We start from the raw sequence: 22,087 nt of genomic DNA, 5'->3' as shown, positions 1-22,087 counted from the left end.
ATACTGTAATGGCTATGTCTTAGATTTAGTTTATTAAGCAATAGTAAGTTTTATATCGCTTTGGATATGTTGACCTACTTATAGAATTAACTTTTTATCAGTTTGAGGTTCCAACTTACATTGTGCTTGGAAAGTTATATTTGTTTGTTATATATGTGCTATGTTCAAACAAATATTCTTCGAAATAGTAGTTAAATATTTTCCTACTATAATACTTTTACATGAATCTTAAAAGTAATTTGAGTACCTCAAGTACTGACATTACAAACGTCTGAACCTGTAGAGTTCCTAATCTCGTTTCCACTATTCTCTACTAAAATATATTTCTGCGTTTTTGTATATCTACGAGATTTCTTAGTACACGAGTCTTAAATCACGTCACTTTCGAATTCGGGAAGTTTCCCAAATCAACTCATTAATAAGCTGTCCGATAAAGCTACGATAAAATCGAACAACAATGACAACATAATGTGTTATAAACAGCTGATTACCCCCGCCCCTTGGATGCATTCAAGGTCACAACTAGTGTAGTGACAATAGTAGTTTGTGAGTGAGTGTTTAGTCTGTACTAGACTATGTTGGACATCTCCTCTTAATGTAAGTAAAAGATTAATTGAACTATTAAATCAGAACACAATTTGAATTTGGTTTTGGATTTTGCCAATTAAATAGACATCGTTTTTCTGTACCGTAATAGATTAGTTTTAATTTTTTAAATACTTTTTTATTACAAGAAATTGTGATATTTTTTGTAAATTGTAAAAGTGCATGTAATTAACATCGACATATAAAACTGGTAATTAATGGACCATTAATGTACTATGGATGGTTTATGATAAACCCATATTACAAGTGTGTATTTCATTATTAATTTGAAAAACTACTTGGCTACTTGGCAATGCGTAAGACTATTGATTTTTTAATTAGTTTCGGAACAAATTAAGAGTTTTCGTGAAGTAGTGTTTTTTAGACCTTAGAATCTCTAACTTCAAAATTTAGTCTTAATCCTATCGCTTGATTTCGAGATCAACTTTTCAACCAAACCTATAAACCTACCCACCCACAAACAAATAGACAAAGGTTATATTAGATTATAGGAAAGGACTTTATGTAATATCAATACTGTAATACAAAATGGCATCTTAACCCTCTAAAATGATTGGCTCTATTCATTGGCGGTGAATTTTGATACTTAAGAACCAGCTGTCACTAGTTTTTGCACAATAACGTATTTCGCTTGTTCAGACGTAGAGGGTCCCACTGTTTAGGTAATTTTTTTGTTTAGCCTTTCATGTTAACACTATTATTAGAAATAATAAGACCATAACAATTTATGATAAACCACGGGTTCAATATACGTTAATAAAAAATTGACTTATCATACTAATATTATAAATGTGGAAGTTTGTGTGTTTGTTTGTTTGTTTGTTTGAAGTTCAATCACGCATTACCTACTGGTCGGATTGTGTTTCAATTTGGTACGATGATGATGAGCTCACATTCCCGATTAACATATAGACATATTCTTACTTAAAAACTCCTTTCGGGCTCCGCCCCAGCGGCTCTAGAGTTTCCCATGTTAATCTTATGAGTATTCAAATTTAAAAGGATTTAAATAATATTGCCAGCTGTGCACTACACAATTTGTTTCTATGATATTCAATAGTGTTAAGGCCCAATCGATATATAATCAACCCAATACAATATAATACACAGTTATAATATACTGTACAAAGAAGAAATAGAAACCTAGAAAAACCAAAACAATTAGTACAAGAAAAACAATGTAAATAAAGAACATAAATGAAGTGAGTGAATGTTTAAGTTTATTTTACAATTATTACTTTCAAACAAAACCTCATTTTATCAACTTATCAAAAACAAATAGCATTAAAAGGTTATACGGTTTACCAACAGGGTGCAGCACCATTAGTTCTTTATATTTATGACAACAGCTAATTTGAACCAAACAGTAACAAAAAGCTATGAGAACTTCTTTCTATTGTTTAGGTGAAGTGGTAGAACATTATGGCTATGGTAGATGTTCTATACTATAGTATACCGTCCAAATTTATATAGTAAACCAAATTTTCTTAAAACGTGTCCTCTCCCATTGCAAATGCAATCACGAGTATAACTGCAATAAGCATTGTATACCAACCCCGTACGAAGGACGGGTAGTATAAAATACAACGGTATTTAAAAAAGTCAAAATTCTGTCAGTATCTCAACTGAGCTTAAGTGCTTGTTTACTACAAAATGCTATAAATTAAAATTGGAAAGAATTATCACCCCTTAAGTGAGTGTCTATAGTAAAATATTTAATAAAAAATGGAAACCATGAATAAATGAACTATGACACAGAATAAAACATATATAAAAAACACAAATAAGTAAATCCAGGAATAATTGTTAATTTATTCAAACAATTGTCTTGCCTAGTAAATATTTTTGTTTTTGTTGAAATTTTATGTTTGAATTTGCCCACTTACCAGCACCTCAAAATTAAGTGTTGCACATTTTGTAGACTTAGGCAATACAACAATAATGATTTTATAAATTCTTATTTTGCCTAAATGTATACATTAAAATTAATATTAGTTAACTTTGTAATATGTACGAGTATTATCATAAAAAATTATACATTACTGATTTTTTTAACCATCCTTTCCCAGTTGTATTTCATTTTACAGAATCAATATTGAATTCAACCAAAACAAAGTTTAAATAATAAAAAAACGTGTCCAAAGACATAGAAAATTTTATACTTTATGTTTATTTTAACCACTGTACGGGTTTGGTGCATTAAAAGGAGCTATTTCAATTCCATAAAATATGTTTTGTTTGCGAGATTTTGTAATAATGTTTATGAATTTGTTTACTAGTTTTAGGTGGATAAAAAAACATAATAATTTATTAATACATTGGAAGTTTGTATACCTTAATCACTGTATATAATCATAGATAAAAAGAATTAAATATAGACTGCCAAACCGTGCTGCGGTTGCTATGGTTACGATAGGTTCTGGCCCACACCGCTGGGAGCACCGTGTACGTACGACGTAACTACATGGCTTTTCCAGCGGTGTGCGCCAGAACCTATTGAAACCATGGTAACCGTAGCACGGCTGGCAGTCTACATTTATTTATTTTTGTCTATTTTATAATTAAGTTTATTTTTGGTGGTGGAAGGTTCATGCAATTTCATCACGTATTTAGTTGCAAACAGCAAGGGTAAAGATCTAATTTAGTGTCTATTTATAGCATTGTTTGCATCTAGTTAGAGTTGTTTAATTCTATTGCAACTAGGCACAATTAACAATTTAAATCCCATGACTGTTGCCAATTTACTGTGTCATTGATTTAAGTAGCCATTCTGTTCTGGCAATACTAACTTACTACACATTTGCTGCGTCACTATTGGTGTTTGGTAGTTATGTGAACTTATTTAAATTGAGTACACCAAAGCTAGACGAATTTATTAATTATTTATTTTTGTTATTGTTCATATGTAGGGCTACTGTAATTAACATTAATATAAACAATATAAAATAAATAAAAATAAATAATAAATAAATGGTATCAGCGATCTGACACATCCTTTCTCCCATTAGCTTGTCAACAACCTTTATCATAGGTAGGCGGTGGTTATCTATGATATTTTATAGGGAAAATCACAAAAGTCGCAATAACTTTTAAACAGTAAATTTTACAGCAATGGTAGGTTGCACTATACTGTTTAGAACTATAAGGACCATAACATACTAATTTTAATCAAAACAGGCACTTTTTCAGAAATCGGATTTTTTGTTATTTTATGGTTTTTTATGGGAAATAACATAAGTTACAATAACTTTTGAACCTATTTTTTTAATTAACAACTATTTATTATTTAATTATAAGGAGCGGCCAAACCTGAATCTCGATATTTTCCAGTATATTTGACAACTTGTTACGTGAGCTTCTCCTCACCAATATTTTTTTTCAAAATACATTTTGATTTTAAAGAAGTGATTTCTTAGGGGATTCTTTCTCACATTTTCACTCTACTTAAGTCCATCCACTGTCCATGCCGTAATTCATTTTTAATGTACTTGGTTTTAGAGTGAAACTTCAGATAAACACTAAAATATCCTTGTATCAATATATCCATATCAATATCCTGTATTGAGCTCCTATTTGTTATGTCCCATCTTCACATCCTAGGACGCTAGGTTCTAACCCGGAACTGTTTAACAAATTTCAGGTTAGTCCTTGAGGGTTGCGGCATAGATAAAATCCATAAGTGATTAGAGGGACTTAAACTCGGGACCTCGCGCACCGAAGCCCCGTGCTCTACCACTAGACCAGCTTGCTCCTTCGTATTGAGTAGGAATTCGTATTATTAATAGGAATGTCATATTATCAAGCTTTTGTATCCGTAAACTATTTAATATTTCTACATAAAAATAAATACTGATAAATTACACCATAATTTACAAAACCCCATAAATAAAAGACCACAATAGTATAACACTAAACAAAGAGATTTAAACAAAAACTAAACAAACGGTCTATTATTTTAGAGAGACGTCACTTTGATTGAGGACTTCATTATCACTGACAACGTCCATGTAACTCAAGGGAAACTATGGGATTGTGTCCCCTGTCAATTTATTGAACAAGTTGTTTTACTATGGCGGGGGCGTCGCTATTATTCATTAGCAATAAAAAGAGGGTGAGTTTTAGTTCAAAAACAAGGCACTAAGTTTTTTTTTAATAGGAAAATATTTTATATATTTTAATATAGCGGGACATTTAAAGTTTTAGAAATAAAACAACCATATGAGTTTTTATTTAACTTTACACGTAGAATTTTGACGAGTTTAAAGTAGCATTAATGTAAGGCGATGCCACTAAACGAGGTGTTCTTGAAAATTGGGAAACTGTCAGTTAACTTCAAGAAGAAAACTTTTTGTCTAGAGTAGACAATTGTCAGTCGGAACGTTGTGACTTGTAACTTAAGTCATGACTGGACACTATTATTTTTACAGGAGTTTTGCTAAAAAAGCAGTTTCTTACACAATTGTGTGAGATTGTACAAGTTGTTATTTTTGCCATTAGTCGACGTGTAAAATTTACAACATTGTGGGATTTTTATTTCGGGATGGGGGTCAAATTCTTTCCAAGGACCTTAATATGTTATTGGATTTTTGCAGAAAAGTGTAGGAAGTGCATTCAGATTAACGAAATTCACTAACACTTCCATGAGATCTAATTTGACCTTGACCAAAACTTGACCGCACTGACAACACACAATTTTAAATAATTAGTTAGATAAATATTTTGGGCATACCTCACCCTACTTAAATTAGGTGAACGCGGTCCACCACAGTTGATTTCACACACATTTAAAATAAAAATTCAAAAATAAAATAACGGACATCAGTTCTCCAATACTGAAATTTCGCCGCACCAATGTCAATGTGTGTTTTTTCAATGTACTTTTCTCACGTAAACGTTGTAAGCGCCTTATCATGACGTGAGTTTGACCAATATCACCTTTATCAACGTACGTGAGAACTTAAGTCTGTTATTTTGTTTTATTTATTTTTATTTTAAATGAGTGTTTGTTTGTGAAATTAACTCCGGTGGCAAGGACTGTGTTGACGCCAAAGATATCTAACTGGATTAATAACCTCAGATAAAAACCATGTCGTCCAAAAAAAGAAATGTAATATTGTCAATAATAAGTAAGCATCAAAACGTGTGGGTTAGTAATGGGCACGGATAAAAAAAAAACAAAAAAATAAAAAGGATCATAATAATAATAAACAAATGACGTCACTCCAAATCTTATATACTAATAACCGTAACAGCTGGTTTTGACGTTTTTAACTCTAAACACCATTCAAATAATGAGATAACTGGTTTACTTTCGAGTCAGTGACGTTATTTCTTTTAATTATAATCCTTACCAAATGTAAGGCTTATCCTTACCAAATATAAAAATGTTCTAATATCCATATGAATGGGTGTGTTTTGCATATGACATGTTGTACAGATTACGACTGTACACGTTAAAACACTGCATGGACCATGAACATGACCAAATAACATCACTGGTGCGAAACAAAATAAACTAAACAATAATTTAACAGCCAAAATGTGAAAGTACCATTAACTAGCTGTTTGACCTATTATGTCAAGTTTACATCCGGATCAGATATATTATTTGTTTATGTTTATGATCCAAACCGTTATCTGTTGTTATCTGTGTTTGTTTTGTCCGTGGATAAAACTGATAATCTAAAATCAGCTGACTTAAGTGAGTGACCTTGACCTGATGACGTGGACTGGGACAGCCTACTGCTTAAACCGTTGATTACCATACTAACAATAACAACTTACAACGTTTCATTGAGTTAGTATCAAGCTACGGCCCCTCGCCCACTATACGATTTCGGTCGTACGACACTGTGTCGGAACGACAACATTTCCGCAGTGAACCATTGGATCTTATGAGAGCTCGCCCACTGTACGATAATCTCACGACTACGATAAACTGTCGTGAAGCAGTCGTCCACTGCCACTGTGATACACGACTGTCGTACGACTGTCTAACTTGCAGTGGCGTGTACGATCAAATGGGCGCTCGCCCACTATACGATTTTTATCGTATGTCGTGCGTTCTCCCCAGTAGTCTACATACTGTAGGCCTATACTTTTTGCAATCTCATACTTCGTCATTATTATAGTTGTTATATCACTTTGCGTATTTCTTATCGTAAATAAATATTTTTTACAATTCATGCATACTTTTTTATTATAATGTTTGATATATCACTTGGTCTTATTTTTCAACCATTATTTTGCGTAATTTTGATATTCCTATTTATTTTTTACAATTTGTTTATATTTTTCTTTATATTATGTCTAAATATTGCATCACTTATGAGTAAATATACCAAAATAATTATTGAAACAATGCTAGTTTGGCTATTATTTATTATTGTATAATCTTAATTATTAATTATATTGTGTAAGGCTACGGCCACACGGGCGTTTTTTCACGCAAGAACGCAGCATGAAAAAACGCAAGAAATATGAGCAGCATTAAATGTAATGAGGTATGCCACACGCAGTGTGTTTTCCCGCAGTAGCGGGCGCCTATTTGTTTCAATGCTACTCATATTTTTCGCGTGTTTTCACGCTGCGTTTGTGCGTGAAAAAACGCCCGTGTGGCCGCAGCCTAAAAAAGTTTCACTAAAACCTATAAATATAATTTTTTGTAGATTGTATTGATAAAATTAAATCTATTTAAAAACTAATCCAAAACAATTTAACATACATACTTTTTACCAGACTATCCCAAAACCCTATGATAGTTATGGTAAATTTAAAAACTTGTAAAATGCATGGACTAATATAATTTGAAAATTTCTTTAAATACATTAACTTAAAAAATAATTTACACATAAAAATAAATGTTTCTTTAATGCCGTAGGCCTACATTGGCCACTATCGCCACAGCAGCCACATTGCAACAACACGTAACGGAATCATTGTTTTACTATTTGATACAGAACCACTGTTTTAAGATATTGCGCAATACACCCACACCTCACTCTTCCAGGGCTACCGAGCAACTGGCCATTTATCCGACAAAGTGTCGTAAAGTGGGCGAGGACCACACAGATGATAAGAATATCGTACGACACAGTGTCGTACGACCGAAATCGTATAGTGGGCGAGAGGCCTACTATCACAGCAATTTAAAATCACATTATTTTAAAACCAATATTTACGTTCCGATGCAAATTCCAATATTGAGGCATTGTACGATTTCAAATTTATTACAGAACCAAAAGCAATACTTGCATAGAATAATTGAAGAATGACATTTTATAGACATCTCCCATATCAGTTCACGGAACATGGCAAAACAAATCTTATAAAACTTGAAAGATATATAAATATACATGTTATTAGTATAAAATATGGTTAATTTGTATGTCGAATGTTAAATGGTGATCAATTTAGCGACTTAAAGCTCAAATCATCCTTATACCTAATCCTAATAGATGATTTCGGTAAATAATGCAATTTTTAGATAAATAGGGATCTATGACTGTTACGTTTACCAATTGTTCTAAGGATAAAATGAGACCATAAAGCTGTATGAATACAAAATTAATAATTACAACTAAAAGTTGTTGTTGCCAATGTGGTACGGTTCCCATGTAAAAAAAAAAAAAAAAAACAGTGGAAGTTCAAGGAACTGTTGCAATAAAAGCATTAAATATATTTTAAAAATATATTTTTTATACAAGTGATTACGAAAATAAACCTAATTAATTTGACAGAAACTATTCAGATTTGCTATCAATATTTTCAGAACTATGGAGACGACAGGGCTTCCTGACGGCTTGATAAGAAACCCTTCCCCTCCGGCGGTCGAACAGAGGAAGATTGCATACAAGGAGCTGTTCTTGCTAGTTACCCAGATACTGTGTATCTTACCCTCCATTATCCATGACATCATCATGACAATAATAAGCAAGATCATTCCACCACCCAGAAAATCTTTGACTGGACAAGTGGCTCTGGTATAATATTTTAATACTGATCTGTTTAGATGCACTGATTTCTTTTGCACAATAAATAAAAAGTGCTGTAAGGATAATTAATTAAATCTAATTTATCAAAGTTATTACTGACGTAAAATTGAAGCTTATCTCTGAATGTAAATATATCACAAGACTGTCGTTTTTAAGCTTTTGCTACTATTTGTATTTCTTTATATTTAATGAAAATAGAACCACTTAAGAGAAAATGTGATTGCTTAAAATATAGTTGGGTATTGTATAACACAAAGTATAGATCCTGACATTAAAATTGGTTGTATATAAAAAGTCAACTATGTTAAAAAATTATAAGAAAATATAAAAATTATATTGTAGTGTCAAAGTTAATTTGAAAATACAATGAATGGAGAGCTATACAATTAGAATGCATGTTATAGTTAAAACACCCACTATAAAATATTTTGCATTTTGAAGTGGAACATTTTATAATTGTATGTGTTACTCCTCAGGGAACTTAGTAGACTTCCGTATCTGTTGGCACAAACAACCGAATGAAAATATCGATCGATGTATCGATTATGTGATATATCGTTTGGTTAGTTAGGTACGGTTAACCTAACCTAACCAAACGATAAATCGATAAATTGAAACAATCGAATAATCGATATATTCATTCGGTTGTTTGTGCCAACAGATACGGAAGTATACCAGGGAACTGACCATGTATCTCTTAGGTTACAGGTGGAGGCCGAGGTCTAGGTCGAGGTTTGGCTTTGGGGTTGGCCAAGGAGGGTTGTAAAATCGCCGTAGTAGACATCAACATCAGCAACGCCCGAGGAACTGCTAATGACATCATAGATGACGGAGGAGTGGCTAAGGTAATACGACTGTGGATGAGGGTCCAAGGTAAAACGAATGAAATAAAGGGGAAACAGCTTAAGGCGTTACGACAGATGTTAAGAGAAGTCTGTTTAACGCAAGAAGCATGACGATAAGATAGTAAAACTGTTGCTGGAGGGCAATTTACGTAGTTTTCATTATCAATTGAAACGGGGACACCAACTAGGTGCGTATTTCAACCCAATGGAAGAATGAGTGTAGAATGGTGTGAGGTGACCTGTGTTACTTTGATACGGACTATCAGTTGTTTCATCAGTCAGTATAATTTATGTTAAGCCAGGGACGGGTGGGTCCAGTTTTGAACCATCAAAAAGCTGCTGACTTTTTAGGATTGAACCGGTAATCGTTCAATTGATTGTTAGGTGAGTACTTTAACCACTCAGTCAAAGCGGTTAATTATAAGAGTGAAGGTAAACAAATGATAAAATTGAGGAACCATCTTAGGTGTTAGGATGCTGGTGAGAGGGCTAAAATAAAATAAGCGTGATTTTGAGACAGGCAATGTGATTTAGCGTAGCAAGCGTGTTGTTTCTGTATCCCAGGTGGATGATAACAAGATTTCATCACGGCCTGTTGTCACGACACGTACGGAGTTGGAAAAATACAGTGTATCTTTTTATTTTCTGAACTTTCAACAATATCTCTTTGGTCACATACTGTATAAATCTCAGGAAAGCCGATCCTTTAGGTATTATTTTATTGGTTATGGCCAAACTAGATAATATTAGGAGAAGTAGTATTTTGGTGGATCATAATTAGAGAAATAAAACATTTGAATAGGATACATCTCCAAAAGACTTACAATTTTCCAACTCCGATTACAAGCCTTCAGATGACGATAGCCCTCTTTATGACTCTCTTGATGTTTTACTCTTTATGTTTTAAGTAATAATTCTTTTAATGCTCTACTTTTAAATCAAACTATTTTAAATTGGTTGTCTGTTCCAAACATTTACCAAATATGTTAAAATATTATTGAACAACTTTGCTCCCACAGGCCTACGAATGTAACGTGGCCGACCCAGCGGCCAGTAGAGTGCTGAGGGAGGCAGTGATGTCAGACCTAGGTCCTGTAGACATCCTGGTCAACAACGCAGGTATCTTGTACGGCGGGGATCTGCTGGAGAAGTGTGACGAGGCTGACATCAAAGCTGTCATTGACGTCAACCTGTTGAGCCACTTTTGGGTAAGGTTTGTTAAAAAACATATATATATATATATATATATATATATAAGTTCCATTACTTTCTTTTGCTTCCTCAAGAACAGTTACCGAGCCACAAGTCATTAGAAACACTAAAAGGGAAGTAAGTTGCAGAAGATACTCACTTATAATGCGCTTTCCGCTCAATTATGTTGTAGAAGAACTAAACTTGTATTTCTCTCGTTGACCATGTAAAATGCCTCTGGCGTAGATAAAAAAGAAACATACTTGTGACGAGCAAGGAAGAGCCTGAGCGGCAAGCATTGTGGGTAAATTCCGATCACAAAAAGCTCAGGGTCTTCTTTCACTGTGACCGTTGTATTACATGTTGGTCAGGGGAGTTGGTGTTAGGCTATGCCCTCTGAGACACCCGCATTAGTGCAAGACACCACATAAGTAACCATAGAGTGTTTCTTCTGAACGTCATTTTTCCGTGGAAACTGAGACTCGAATAGATTCTTGAAAGATAATTTGAATAGTAGATTCGAGCGGGAAAGATCATATGATGTAATATATTAATTCTGATGAATTATGTTTTTCAATAGATAAGTAAGTTTTTAACATTGGTAATTATATAAAATATATGTAGACAAATTGGTTAATGGAGACTGCATTTAATGTAATAGTTGGTTTAATCCATGTTTGTCTAGAAAAATTAACTTTTCTAGAAATATTTTTAATTGTATTTAATACTAAAATCAAATGAGTGTACCCAGCCAACATATGAAAGATTGAAAACATAATTAGTTCACTCAAGAAAAAAATTTACATGTTTATACTAGCACACTTCTTTGTTTACCTCCTTTGAATTTATAAAGGAGAGTTATAGAATGAGTTTTATTGGTATAAATATTTGTTTAGTTTTAAAAGTGTGTGTGATTTTTTTGTAGATGCTTAAAGAGTTTCTCCCCTCAATGAAAGAGCGTAACAGTGGGCATATAGTAGCCATAGCATCTATGGCATCATTTGTTGGAGATTCGGCAGGTTCCGCCTACATAGCCAGCAAGTTTGGAGTTAGAGGTATTTAAATTATACTACTAAGCCATTGTGACATTGAAAACCATTTCAAATTTCTTAATCATATTCCCTTTCTTATACATTTTAAGTAAACAAATTCATACCAGCTATAAAATATAGTTGATGGATATCCTGCAATGGTAGGTAACCTCATTAACCAGCGTTTCACCAACTGCTACTTTGGGTTCAGGAATAAATATCAGCACTCGCTTACAAAGCCCAACTTTTTTAGCCAACAAAACAACATAAAACACATAAAATAAAATAAAAGGTTGAGTCGACAGGAAAAGTGATAACTATTTAGTTTACAATAGTATACTACAATAGTATAGTACAATAGAAGAAACCCCCAATTTTGAAACCCCTAAGATTGTCTTTGGGCTCCAGCTCCTCCAGCAGGACCTTGTTCTTTAGTACACCCCACTATCTTTACACACACAACAGACCCCCTGATCAAGTACACTGGCCTACTTAAAACAATAGTAATTTAATTATTAAAACACAATTATCTCTGTTTCCAGGTTTAATGAAAGTTGTTCATTCAGAAGTAAAGTTTAAGCACAACATCAACACAACTACAGTGTACCCGTACTTCATCAACACAAGCGCCGACTATGTGAATGAGTGGAAACTTAGGTACGTTCAATCATTTTATGATTTACAAAATGTTGTTTGCAGGATAGAGTATATTTAAATTTTTGGTTTATAAGAAAATAAAAAGTTATTTAACAAGCAATATATGTGACCAAATTAAAATAAGTTATCTTCCGTTACAACACTGTTTTGAAATGAACATAATCGAAAACAGATTTTTCAGTAAAGTTTGGTGGTTTATTTGAACTAGACCTCAGTTATACGTTAAAAATGTCTGAAAATGACATGAAATGCAATATCACATTTAGGTAATGTTACAAGGCATGTTTGTTTGGATTTGGTTAGCATTATCTTTTTCCATACACGGTAAAAAAAACAATTACACAACCGAAAAGTAACAGTCAAAAAGTGTAAACATAAACTGTTTTACAAAGCAACAACAGTTACAATTCAAAATATTCTATACAAAAAAAGTTCTTGTAACCTTTGAATATAGTTCAAAAGGTTTACAGAGTGATATATTATTTGTCTATGTCTTTGTAATTTTTTAGGATCTTCTCAAAACAAGTAATTTTTTTCTTAGTTCAAAAGGTTGACAGAGTTATCTATTATTTGTCTATGTCTTTGTTATTTTTTAGGATCTTAGCCAAACAAGTAATCTTTTTCTTAGTGCTAGTTTATATTTTAGACGGAATATTAATAAGTCCTACTCTCATTCTTTACTCATACGCGCCTAGATGGAGTCCACATGTTAATTGATTATCTATATAAATAAAATTAGAGTTTTGTCTGTACATTGCTTAGAATAATGAACTTTTTGGTTATTTTTACATTTCATAGGTCAGAGAAACCGAATCAAACCTTATCTCAATTTCTGTCTGTCTGTCTGTCTGTCTGTCTGTCTGTCTATCTGTCATTCTCTTGGTAACGCTAAAATACGCACTTTATTACAACTACTCCTCAATAACTATAGCACTGTCCCGCCTGAAACTTATTTTCCAAATACTATACATATATGAGATGGTTTTAGACGTATTTCATCGAATATGAGACAGTTAGATATTTAACAGTAAACCCTTGAAAATCAAGTTTTTGTCGATTTTTGACGTGGAATTTCTGGAAGCCCATGTTAACCTTATGAGAAATGAAATTATTGAATCTTAACAGCTGTTTCAATTAAACAAGTTGGTTCTGTTCTGTGATGTTCAATAGCATTAAAGTTACAAGGATTACCAACAGGGTGCAGCACTAGCACTATTATTTCTTTTACATTTATGACAACAGCTAATTTGCAACCTGGAGGCGAGTGAGCGTAGCGAACGAGCTAACCTGAAGGCAAGTGAGCGTAGCGAACGAGCTAACCTGAAGGAAAGTGAGCGCAGCGAACGAGCTCCAACATACAGGTGAGTGAGCGTAGCGAACGAACTTCAACCAGGACGTGATTGAGCCATGCAAACGAGATCAGATAGTAAAAATAAAAGTAAGCCTACCGTTATAGGATCGACCGGCAGACACAGAGGTAATTTAACCTTTTATTGATTGTCATACCGATCCGGAACAACAAAAAACAACATAAAATGAAGCTATGTATAATAGTTTGGCCAGCATATCTTAAAATATGCAAACCAACTACTGTTCTTTATATAAGAAGGTTTCAACTGAATATTATAAGATCCCCGTGCGTAGAACGGGTACACAGCTAGTATTGTATATAAAAACATGTTTGATTTCAGAGTTCCTGCTATTCCTATAGAAGACGTTGTTGATGCCACTATTGCAGGGGTACAACGAAACCAAGTTTCGGTTTTTGTTCCTTCATCATTCGAATACTCTGTTAAACTTTTGGAGTGAGTTTTATTAGCTTATTATTTTTGTTCCCATAAATAAGTTTCTTTTTCTTTTATTCTTACCTAATTACAGCAGGTAGTTAAAAGTATTTAAGGAAAATTAAGGTAAAATAAATATTAAGTAAGATTTATTAGTCAACACCTATGCTTTGTTGCTGATTTTAAAAATGTAATTTAAGTTAGATTAGAGTGTTTATTTAAGTATCAATCAAATACGATACGTAAAGTAAAGAGTATCATAAAGTAAAATAAAGACTACATTGTATTACAGTTAAAATTGCTTTAAACTTTTTTTCTAGCTGGAAGTAAAGATCCTCAAATCTATAAAGCTCTCTAACCAGGGTGTACAAAAGGTCTGGACAAAATAAAATAATGGAAAAGGTTAATTTAACGTTTATTTGTCTTCAAAATAAAGGAGTTTTCAATACTTTTTCATTTAAATGGTGACCATACAAAGTAGGTATTTTAAGCCAAGTATGAATGGAGATGAGTGTAGGATGAGTGGTGCGATATTGTAGTCTTTTTAGTGACTAAGGCCAACATATTCCTTAGACATAGCTGTTATTTAATAGCCCATACAGCTGAATGGCAACTAAGGGACCTACAGTTTATAGTAATCTGAACCACCTTTTTGACTTGGTATAAACGAATTGGTCTTACTATCAGGATAGTGCTGCGGATTAGTCGTAGTACTCACTCGTGCGGACGTTAATCCACATCGGGGAGTATCGGATCCACAGTGCATGCCTATAAATATCCAAAGTTCGTGACCTCCTAGTAGTTTTATGACGTGGACAGCGTTTAAATCACACCAGTCAACTAAAACTGGCATTATTACAATTAATTCAAGAAGATTCCCCAATACTGTCAAGAGTAAATTGTCGTAAAATTTTGTAACTAAATCCCTACGTTCAAATGTTTTTTCGTTTGAAAAGAAATGTTGTAGCTATTTTATTTTTAATTGTAAATATAATAGCCCGGAAATGTATAGAAACGTTTTATATAAAAAGAATATCTATGATTTACCAATTAAATTAAACCCAAAACGTACAAAAAGTAAGCAAGTAAATTCAAATTTGATTAGGTGATGATATAAAGCCCAATTGAGAAATATTACTTCTATAACAATTTTCAGATCAATTTTCACCCTAATTTAAGTTAATAAAATTAAGTTTTCAGATATCCTTTAATTGCGGAAAGTCTAAAATGTACGTTTTTCTTTGTTACAGCTTACTTCCTGTGCGGTCTCTTGAAAGAATGAAGACAGTAATGGACGTACAGATAAAGCCTCACAAGAAAGAAAAAAAATCACGATGAGTTTTATAGGAACTAAAGAGTATAAATGTAACATATGCTGTACTAAAATGTGGATATTTAATTTAGTATAATGAAAAATCTGTCGTTTTAAAATGACAATAGTATACCTAGGGCCAAAAATTAGGTTTTGCTGGCTCGAGATAGTTTTTAAGTTCTCGACTTCGTCTCGAACTTAAAACGATCGACAGCTGCAAAACCATTTCGGTCCGTGGTAAAAACGCTATTTTCATCACACTATAAAATAATACCACTATTCTAAACAATTATAATGTTCACTAACAGTCAACACAACTAATACTTTAGGTTTATGTGAAGAAATTATTTGAGGAATCAGCAAAAATAATAATACACAGTTGCTAAGCAGCGGTGATAAAAAAAGCCTATTGCAATGCTATGGAAACAGCTTGTGTATTTTATAATAACAATTATATGCATTATTGTTTCAAGTAAATAAGCGAACAGTTGATTTAGCGGCCCTAGAGATGTAAAAACCTTCTCAGTCCCTAAAATGACGATGACAGCCGGCATGGCCATCAAAACGTAAATTTCAGCCACCAATTAACGTATGTCAAAAAGCTAAAAACATCATGTGGTGAAAACTCTTTTAGCCGAACCTACTGCGTTTTACAGAGCTGCGTAAACTATTTGGAAATAAATTTTAATCACACAACTCCAAAGACTACTGAACTACGTGTTGATCCATGGACAGTAAGGCTTAAAAATCACAAACGTTGTTTAGTATATTAAACGTTTTAGTACGGAGGAAATTCAAAACAGCTTTAAATAAAAAAAATTATATGTAACTCTTTATGAGAATAAATAAACTAATGTAATTTACTTATTAGGCATAATACAGTTTGATAAAATCTGGAAATGGATTTATTTTAAGCCAAGCAATTAACATTTAAATAAATACACACTTTATTACCTTCCTTAAAGCAGAAAAACTAAGTAATCATTATAATTTATTCAGTGTTATATAAATATAACATTTATCGGAACATTTTAGGAGAATATGTTAGTGAAAATTGAATTGTAGGTAAAATTTAAATTATCTCATTTTATTTATATTATGGAATGCTACAGACCAATAAGCTATCGAATACAATAAGCTATTGAAGGGAAAAAAAGCTGATTACTATTGATGCTAATCTGTAAAATACTCGTATTTATTATCTTTATTCAATTGTTAGTTTTGCTTGAAACATCCTTATAGATGGATCACTGTATATTTGTGTAAATGTTTGTCCTAGCATATTGATTTTTCTTCCTGTTTGACTGTTCCATTTCATACATGTCCTCTAACTGTTTGTACAAATGCAGGTACTTGTGTTTGCCCTGTCAAATGTATCTCCTATTCGTATTGAATATCCTAGCTACGAATTTTGAATAACGTAAATTTCTCATTTAGACGAAATGTTAGACTTTATATGATCGTGAAAAATGTCAAATGGATTTTATTACTTTTTTTAGATCAGTAAAAAAGTAATATATTTTGCAAACATTCTCTTTAGTGTGTAAGTATTAATATTATTTTTAATTGTGAACAATGTGTTTAAAATATTGTTCAAAAGTGTTTTTGCTCTAAGATAGCTGTATTATATTTCTAAAAAGAATACCCTTTAAATTTATTTTTGCCTCCATTCAAATCTTCTTTTTATAATTTAATATTATAATTAATTACTTGTCATACCGATCGCTTGTAAGTTTATTATTTTAACATGTTGTATTTTTATGTTAGTTCTATTTATTTCAGGGCATATGATAGTCAATTAAAAATGTCTTAGTTAATAAAAAAAATAGTTTTGTTAGAAATAATGAAGATGCGGCTGAATTTTTCAGTATCTACTTAAACATGTTTACTTAACGGCCTAAATTAATATACTCTAATTATTCTTAAGCAAATATAAATGCAATCGACCCCCCCCCCTCCCCTCCTAAGAAATCAAAGCTACCAAATACGAAAATTAGAATAGAAATTTCATTCTTGGTCACAAGATCTTTAGAAAGCCTAACTTTTAATTTTAGTTCATTCAAATCAAGAATACAATGTACGTCTAATAAAATGCAATCGAATAAATAACTATTTTTGACCGTTACTCAAGAATTATGTATAAGAAAATATATAAAACTGTATGATACTATGAAGCTCACTGGGATGAAACGAAGATTCCATTCTTGTTTACATGCATCACTTCACATGAAGATTTGTAAGATTCTACCTTGAACCCTGATATTGAATCTGACAAGAACTGCCTCCTATTGTTATCAACTACGTGTAAAAAATATATTCGAAAATATAATAGTATTTAAGATGGAAAGTCTTTTAAAATTATTTCTTTCCTAATTATAACGAACTCATAACAAACGTTATGGCATTCGTGTTAAATAAATTAGCTATACTAAATCCAAGCGCTTTTTTATGACAGTGGGGTATTATTTTTTCCAGCAAAGGCAAAAAGTTGTTTCATTGTAAGCAACAACGTCCAACAACAAATATATGCATTGTGATGTTATTTATAAAAATAGGGTTAACATAGGGTATAAACATATAGTTCATTATTGTAATTAAGTTATTGGTAATAATTAAGGCATTGGTTTGTGATATACACAAATCTTTGTGTAAACATGAACAACCACAATATGATCATGTGAACATGGTTGGTTAGTATCCATAAACTACATATACAGTATATTCCACACGTTTTTAGGAACTAACTTTATAGCGGTTACTGCCAAGACACTATTATTGAGCTGATAAATTTATGAAATTAAAGTTCATTATCTGTTATACAAACAACATTGTAAGTTCACAACTTAGGTTCAATAATATATTGAAACGAAAGGAGCCTATGTCAAATATAATTTGAATATATATCAATATCAAATATAATAAGGGCATCAAGCATGTGCATGTATTATGAGAAGCAAAGCAATGTTTTAATTACTTTTTTGGAAAATTGTGTATGTAAAATTACTTGATTAACCTAATTGTTGCCCGAGCTTGTAAATACTTGAAAAAAACTAAACTATGTACGATGTAGTTAATTTGTATCTTTCTGATTTTACTCTCTAACAGTTGTAAGTATTAATAAACAGTAATAAAAACCAGTTTTTGAGATATTATCTCCCAGAATACAATAATTTGGGTATTGTCTTCTTACTACGGCTTATAATAATTTGCATATGGCATTTTACGGTAGCCTAATATAAACAAATAAATATACGGAGCTATACTTCCAAATATTTTAATATCATTACACAAATAATTCCATCTAATCTATGATTGGCGTGGTTGTTTATTTTACTGTGTAAAACCTCTTTTAGATTTGTAATCTTTACATTCAGTGTATTCGGTTAATAAAAGTATGGTAAAATCAATTTATTAACCTTTTTTACATGATTTATTGTGATAAAAATGTACAAAACATATTTATTGTTTATTTTTGTATCACATTTTTAAAATTACGAACTAGCACAAGTTTTTATTTCGTGATTAGTTGAAGATGACGTATTTGAAAAGAGATATAACGATGAGGTTTTGATAAGAAACCTCTTTGAAATAAAGTTTGGATATTTCAATAAAAAAACTAATGTAAATAAAGCTTTAATAGTCAAGTTAACACGACTGGAATCACCGTTTGTAAATTTTTGTAGCAAGCTCTTATAACCAAGACGTATCAAAAAACAAGTAGATCAATCAATCACTCTTATTCAGCAAAGCTTATACGTGCATTTTCTGTCCTTATACATCTATTATCTTTACGTGTAATCGATTATACAGGCATTGATTATACAGTAATTGATTATACGAGGCAATGAAAGCGTCTCAGTTTATAAATAGTTCAAATTCAATACTATTAACCCTATACATATAAATAGCACATTAAACACAGCTTATCTTTTGCCATGTTTAACTTTAACAAAGTCAGTTTTTACCACTTCTTGAAAACAAAATCCTTTAAGTGATGTCCTTGACCTACTTGACATTGTCCTTTTCAGTCACTTAAAAACGCCATTGCATATTCCTTCCAACATTTCTTTAGGAACCACTTTAGGGTCTTGGAAATTCAAGAAAAAATCTCTAGGGCAACTTTGAAAAAACTTAAATTTGAAGTAGTATACGCATATAAGGGTTGTATAAGGGAGAATCCAAAAAAAGCAAAGAGCAAACATAAAGCTTCCAACAATGAAAGCATTCTGGCAAACCTCTTTGGACTTCGAGTTACTGCAACTCACACTCTTTCAACGTTTGCTGGTGTTAAAAGAGAATTGCGGCACCCAGCAATTATTTTTATAGTGTAAGCTGTTATCCTATTCCCAGCTTCCTATTGTTTCCCAATCTGGAACAGCGCCATATTGACCACGTATGGGATGTGGTCCAAGCAACCTCTGGGTGTTTGCACAACAATCACTATTTTACAAATAGGTTCCTACATCAAAATCTGAATGTTACAAGCCTCAAGCACAATGTTCACTAAAATTGCATGGTTTGACTTATGTTATAAGGGCAGCTGTTCATCCATTGTTGCTTTACTTATAATGTGAGAACGAAAGAATATCGGGGGGTTCTCACTGCCTCACCCTGTTAGTCGAGTAAACTTATGCAAACACCCCAAAAAATTGCTACAAATGATTTTTTGTTGAATTTTACTTTAATAGATACCTGTCAATGAAAGTATAAAAGTCTAGGAAAATCGGGCCTCCGGAAAGGGTAATTTCCAAGATGGCGTCGAAGATTCCTGTAAAAATAAGTAAATCAAGGTATCTTGAATATTTGTTAACACATATCTTTGATTTTCAATCTAAATAACCATTTAACACCATAAAATGATGTACACAATGTGCAAGAAGACATTTAAACTTTATTAACAAAAATATTCTAACAAATATACAATTCATTACAATGTTGATATAGTAAATGGGCTGCTCTGTTAAAACTTGTTCAACCAACCGTCTTCGTCTTCATCTAACTCTATCGAACATGAATTGTTCTGCACATTGTCACGCTCTTCAAATTGGCATGGACCACAGGCTGTTGTGCAAGGAAGGCCATACTTTCTACAGGAACATCTTAAGGTTTTACAATTGGTAGAACAGTTACAATGAATGACCTTCAACAGACTCTCTGGTGCAGCACCCTTTGTTGTAATTATTAGGTAGAATCGGTCGTTCGGATCTTCCAGTCCCACTTTAAAGGATAAACCTCATTTTCCTTTCCCATCCATACCAGAATCTGGTAATACCCTCTGTGACAATGCAGTTTTGAGGCACATTCAGTCGGCGGAGGTGATTCCGGCTTTACGAATTAAGAAGTGGTAACGACCTTTTTGCTGAATATATCGTATCGCAATTTTCCTATGAAACCATTACATGTACCATCATATAAAATGGACTTGGCCTTACAACCAAGGCCATCAATGAGCTCTGTGGTCTGGTTCGTAGTGGTAAATACTACATGATTGTAAGGTACCTAAGGTCCCCTTTTGACATTTTCTGGAAACACATGGGAATTTCACTGTGGAAAGAATACATCATTTGTCTGCAGAGTACATATCTATCATTGGCAAATACCTGACAGACGATTTTCCTGGGTATCCATTTCCTTTAAAATAGTGCGCATCAAACCATGCCATCCTAGGGTAGCCGATTTGAACGACAGTTCTCAAAAAATATCAATCTTCTTGTTACATTCAGGGAAAATTAGGGGCTCTGTGAAACTTATGTTTTATGAATATACCTATTATTGTTTTCTGAAGATTAAACAAATATCGGCACTTTCGATAATACAGCAATATTCAACTCAGCTTAATGACGCCTTGCTATATTTAAGACTGTCTTCTGTCCTGGTGCAAGGCTACACTAGTGTGGTCTTGCCTGGTGTAATGGCAGGTATCATTTTCATTCCATGAAACGTTACTTTTACATCAAGAGTTGAAATATTGTGGTCAAAATTGTCTGCTGCTAATAACAAAGCTGAATATTTTATTTCAATGCTATTCATTTCATATCATTGTTTTCCAAATTTTTGCACTTCACTATACTACGAGCAGAACTCCAATTTATTTAAAGTGTCTATTTAGAAATCTGGACCTAAATAAATTATGCATTTGTACAGAAAGGGATAAATTGTAAAGGATCAACTAGCGCTCGTTTGCGGACTTCCTGAATAATCGACTGACCGATGCCAGCAACCTTTTGATGGTTGTCTTTTCCAACAAACGTTGTTTATGAAAAATTCTAAGTGATTCAGGTATGTAATTTAAAGCCGACTGAACATTAAAGTCATCTGTGGTGGGGGTTTTCTGTATATTATTGTATATGATTGTACCTTTCTCTTAATATAATGCCACTTTTTATGAATATTGCTGCTGCTTCAATCATTGCTTTTTACTTTAACCTTCAAATTTTCGCTTCAAGTGTAGTTCTATCTCTTTTTTAAAATGTATATTTTACGACAACTTTTATGCACCTTATTTCCAGGGACCACTACTATGGTGTCCCCTCTTCGAACGCTAGCCACGTTTATTCCAACATTCGGTGGACATATTGACCCACCTTTTTGTCTGATTTCAACCACTTCGTATTTAACGATTTTGTAAATATGGGGCAAGCTGGCTGAAAATCGATATCAGCCATAA

General features: G+C 32.6%; 1 protein-coding gene across 1 annotated transcript; it reads left to right on the top strand.

Annotated features, from left to right (window-relative positions):
- The first annotated feature begins 8,381 nt into the window (after positions 1–8,381).
- On the top strand, positions 8,382–15,458 carry LOC129002961 (17-beta-hydroxysteroid dehydrogenase 13-like). Its single transcript, XM_054431105.1, has 7 exons — positions 8,382–8,588; positions 9,302–9,445; positions 10,465–10,653; positions 11,562–11,691; positions 12,210–12,324; positions 14,016–14,129; positions 15,359–15,458. The coding sequence occupies exons 1-7, from the start codon at positions 8,382–8,384 to the stop codon at positions 15,444–15,446; spliced, it is 987 nt and encodes a 328-aa protein (XP_054287080.1). The 3' UTR covers positions 15,447–15,458.
- The last annotated feature ends 6,629 nt before the right edge of the window (positions 15,459–22,087 follow it).

The sequence above is a fragment of the Macrosteles quadrilineatus genome, unplaced genomic scaffold (assembly GCF_028750875.1).
Source record: "Macrosteles quadrilineatus isolate MER2022 unplaced genomic scaffold, UCM_ALF_1.0 Scaffold_1__1_contigs__length_201487025, whole genome shotgun sequence".
NCBI classification, from domain to species: Eukaryota; Metazoa; Arthropoda; class Insecta; order Hemiptera; family Cicadellidae; genus Macrosteles; species Macrosteles quadrilineatus.
This window is presented reverse-complemented; position numbering and strand designations above follow the sequence as displayed.

Bases quoted from the DNA above. Each gene is read 5' to 3' on its own strand.
- LOC129002961 (XM_054431105.1), top strand. From the start codon at position 8,382: ATGGAGACGACAGGGCTTCCTGACGGCTTGATAAGAAACCCTTCCCCT. The intron at 12,325-14,015 runs GTACGTTCAATC...GTTTGATTTCAG, and splicing joins GTGAATGAGTGGAAACTTAG to AGTTCCTGCTATTCCTATAG. The intron at 14,130-15,358 runs GTGAGTTTTATT...TCTTTGTTACAG, and splicing joins TACTCTGTTAAACTTTTGGA to CTTACTTCCTGTGCGGTCTC.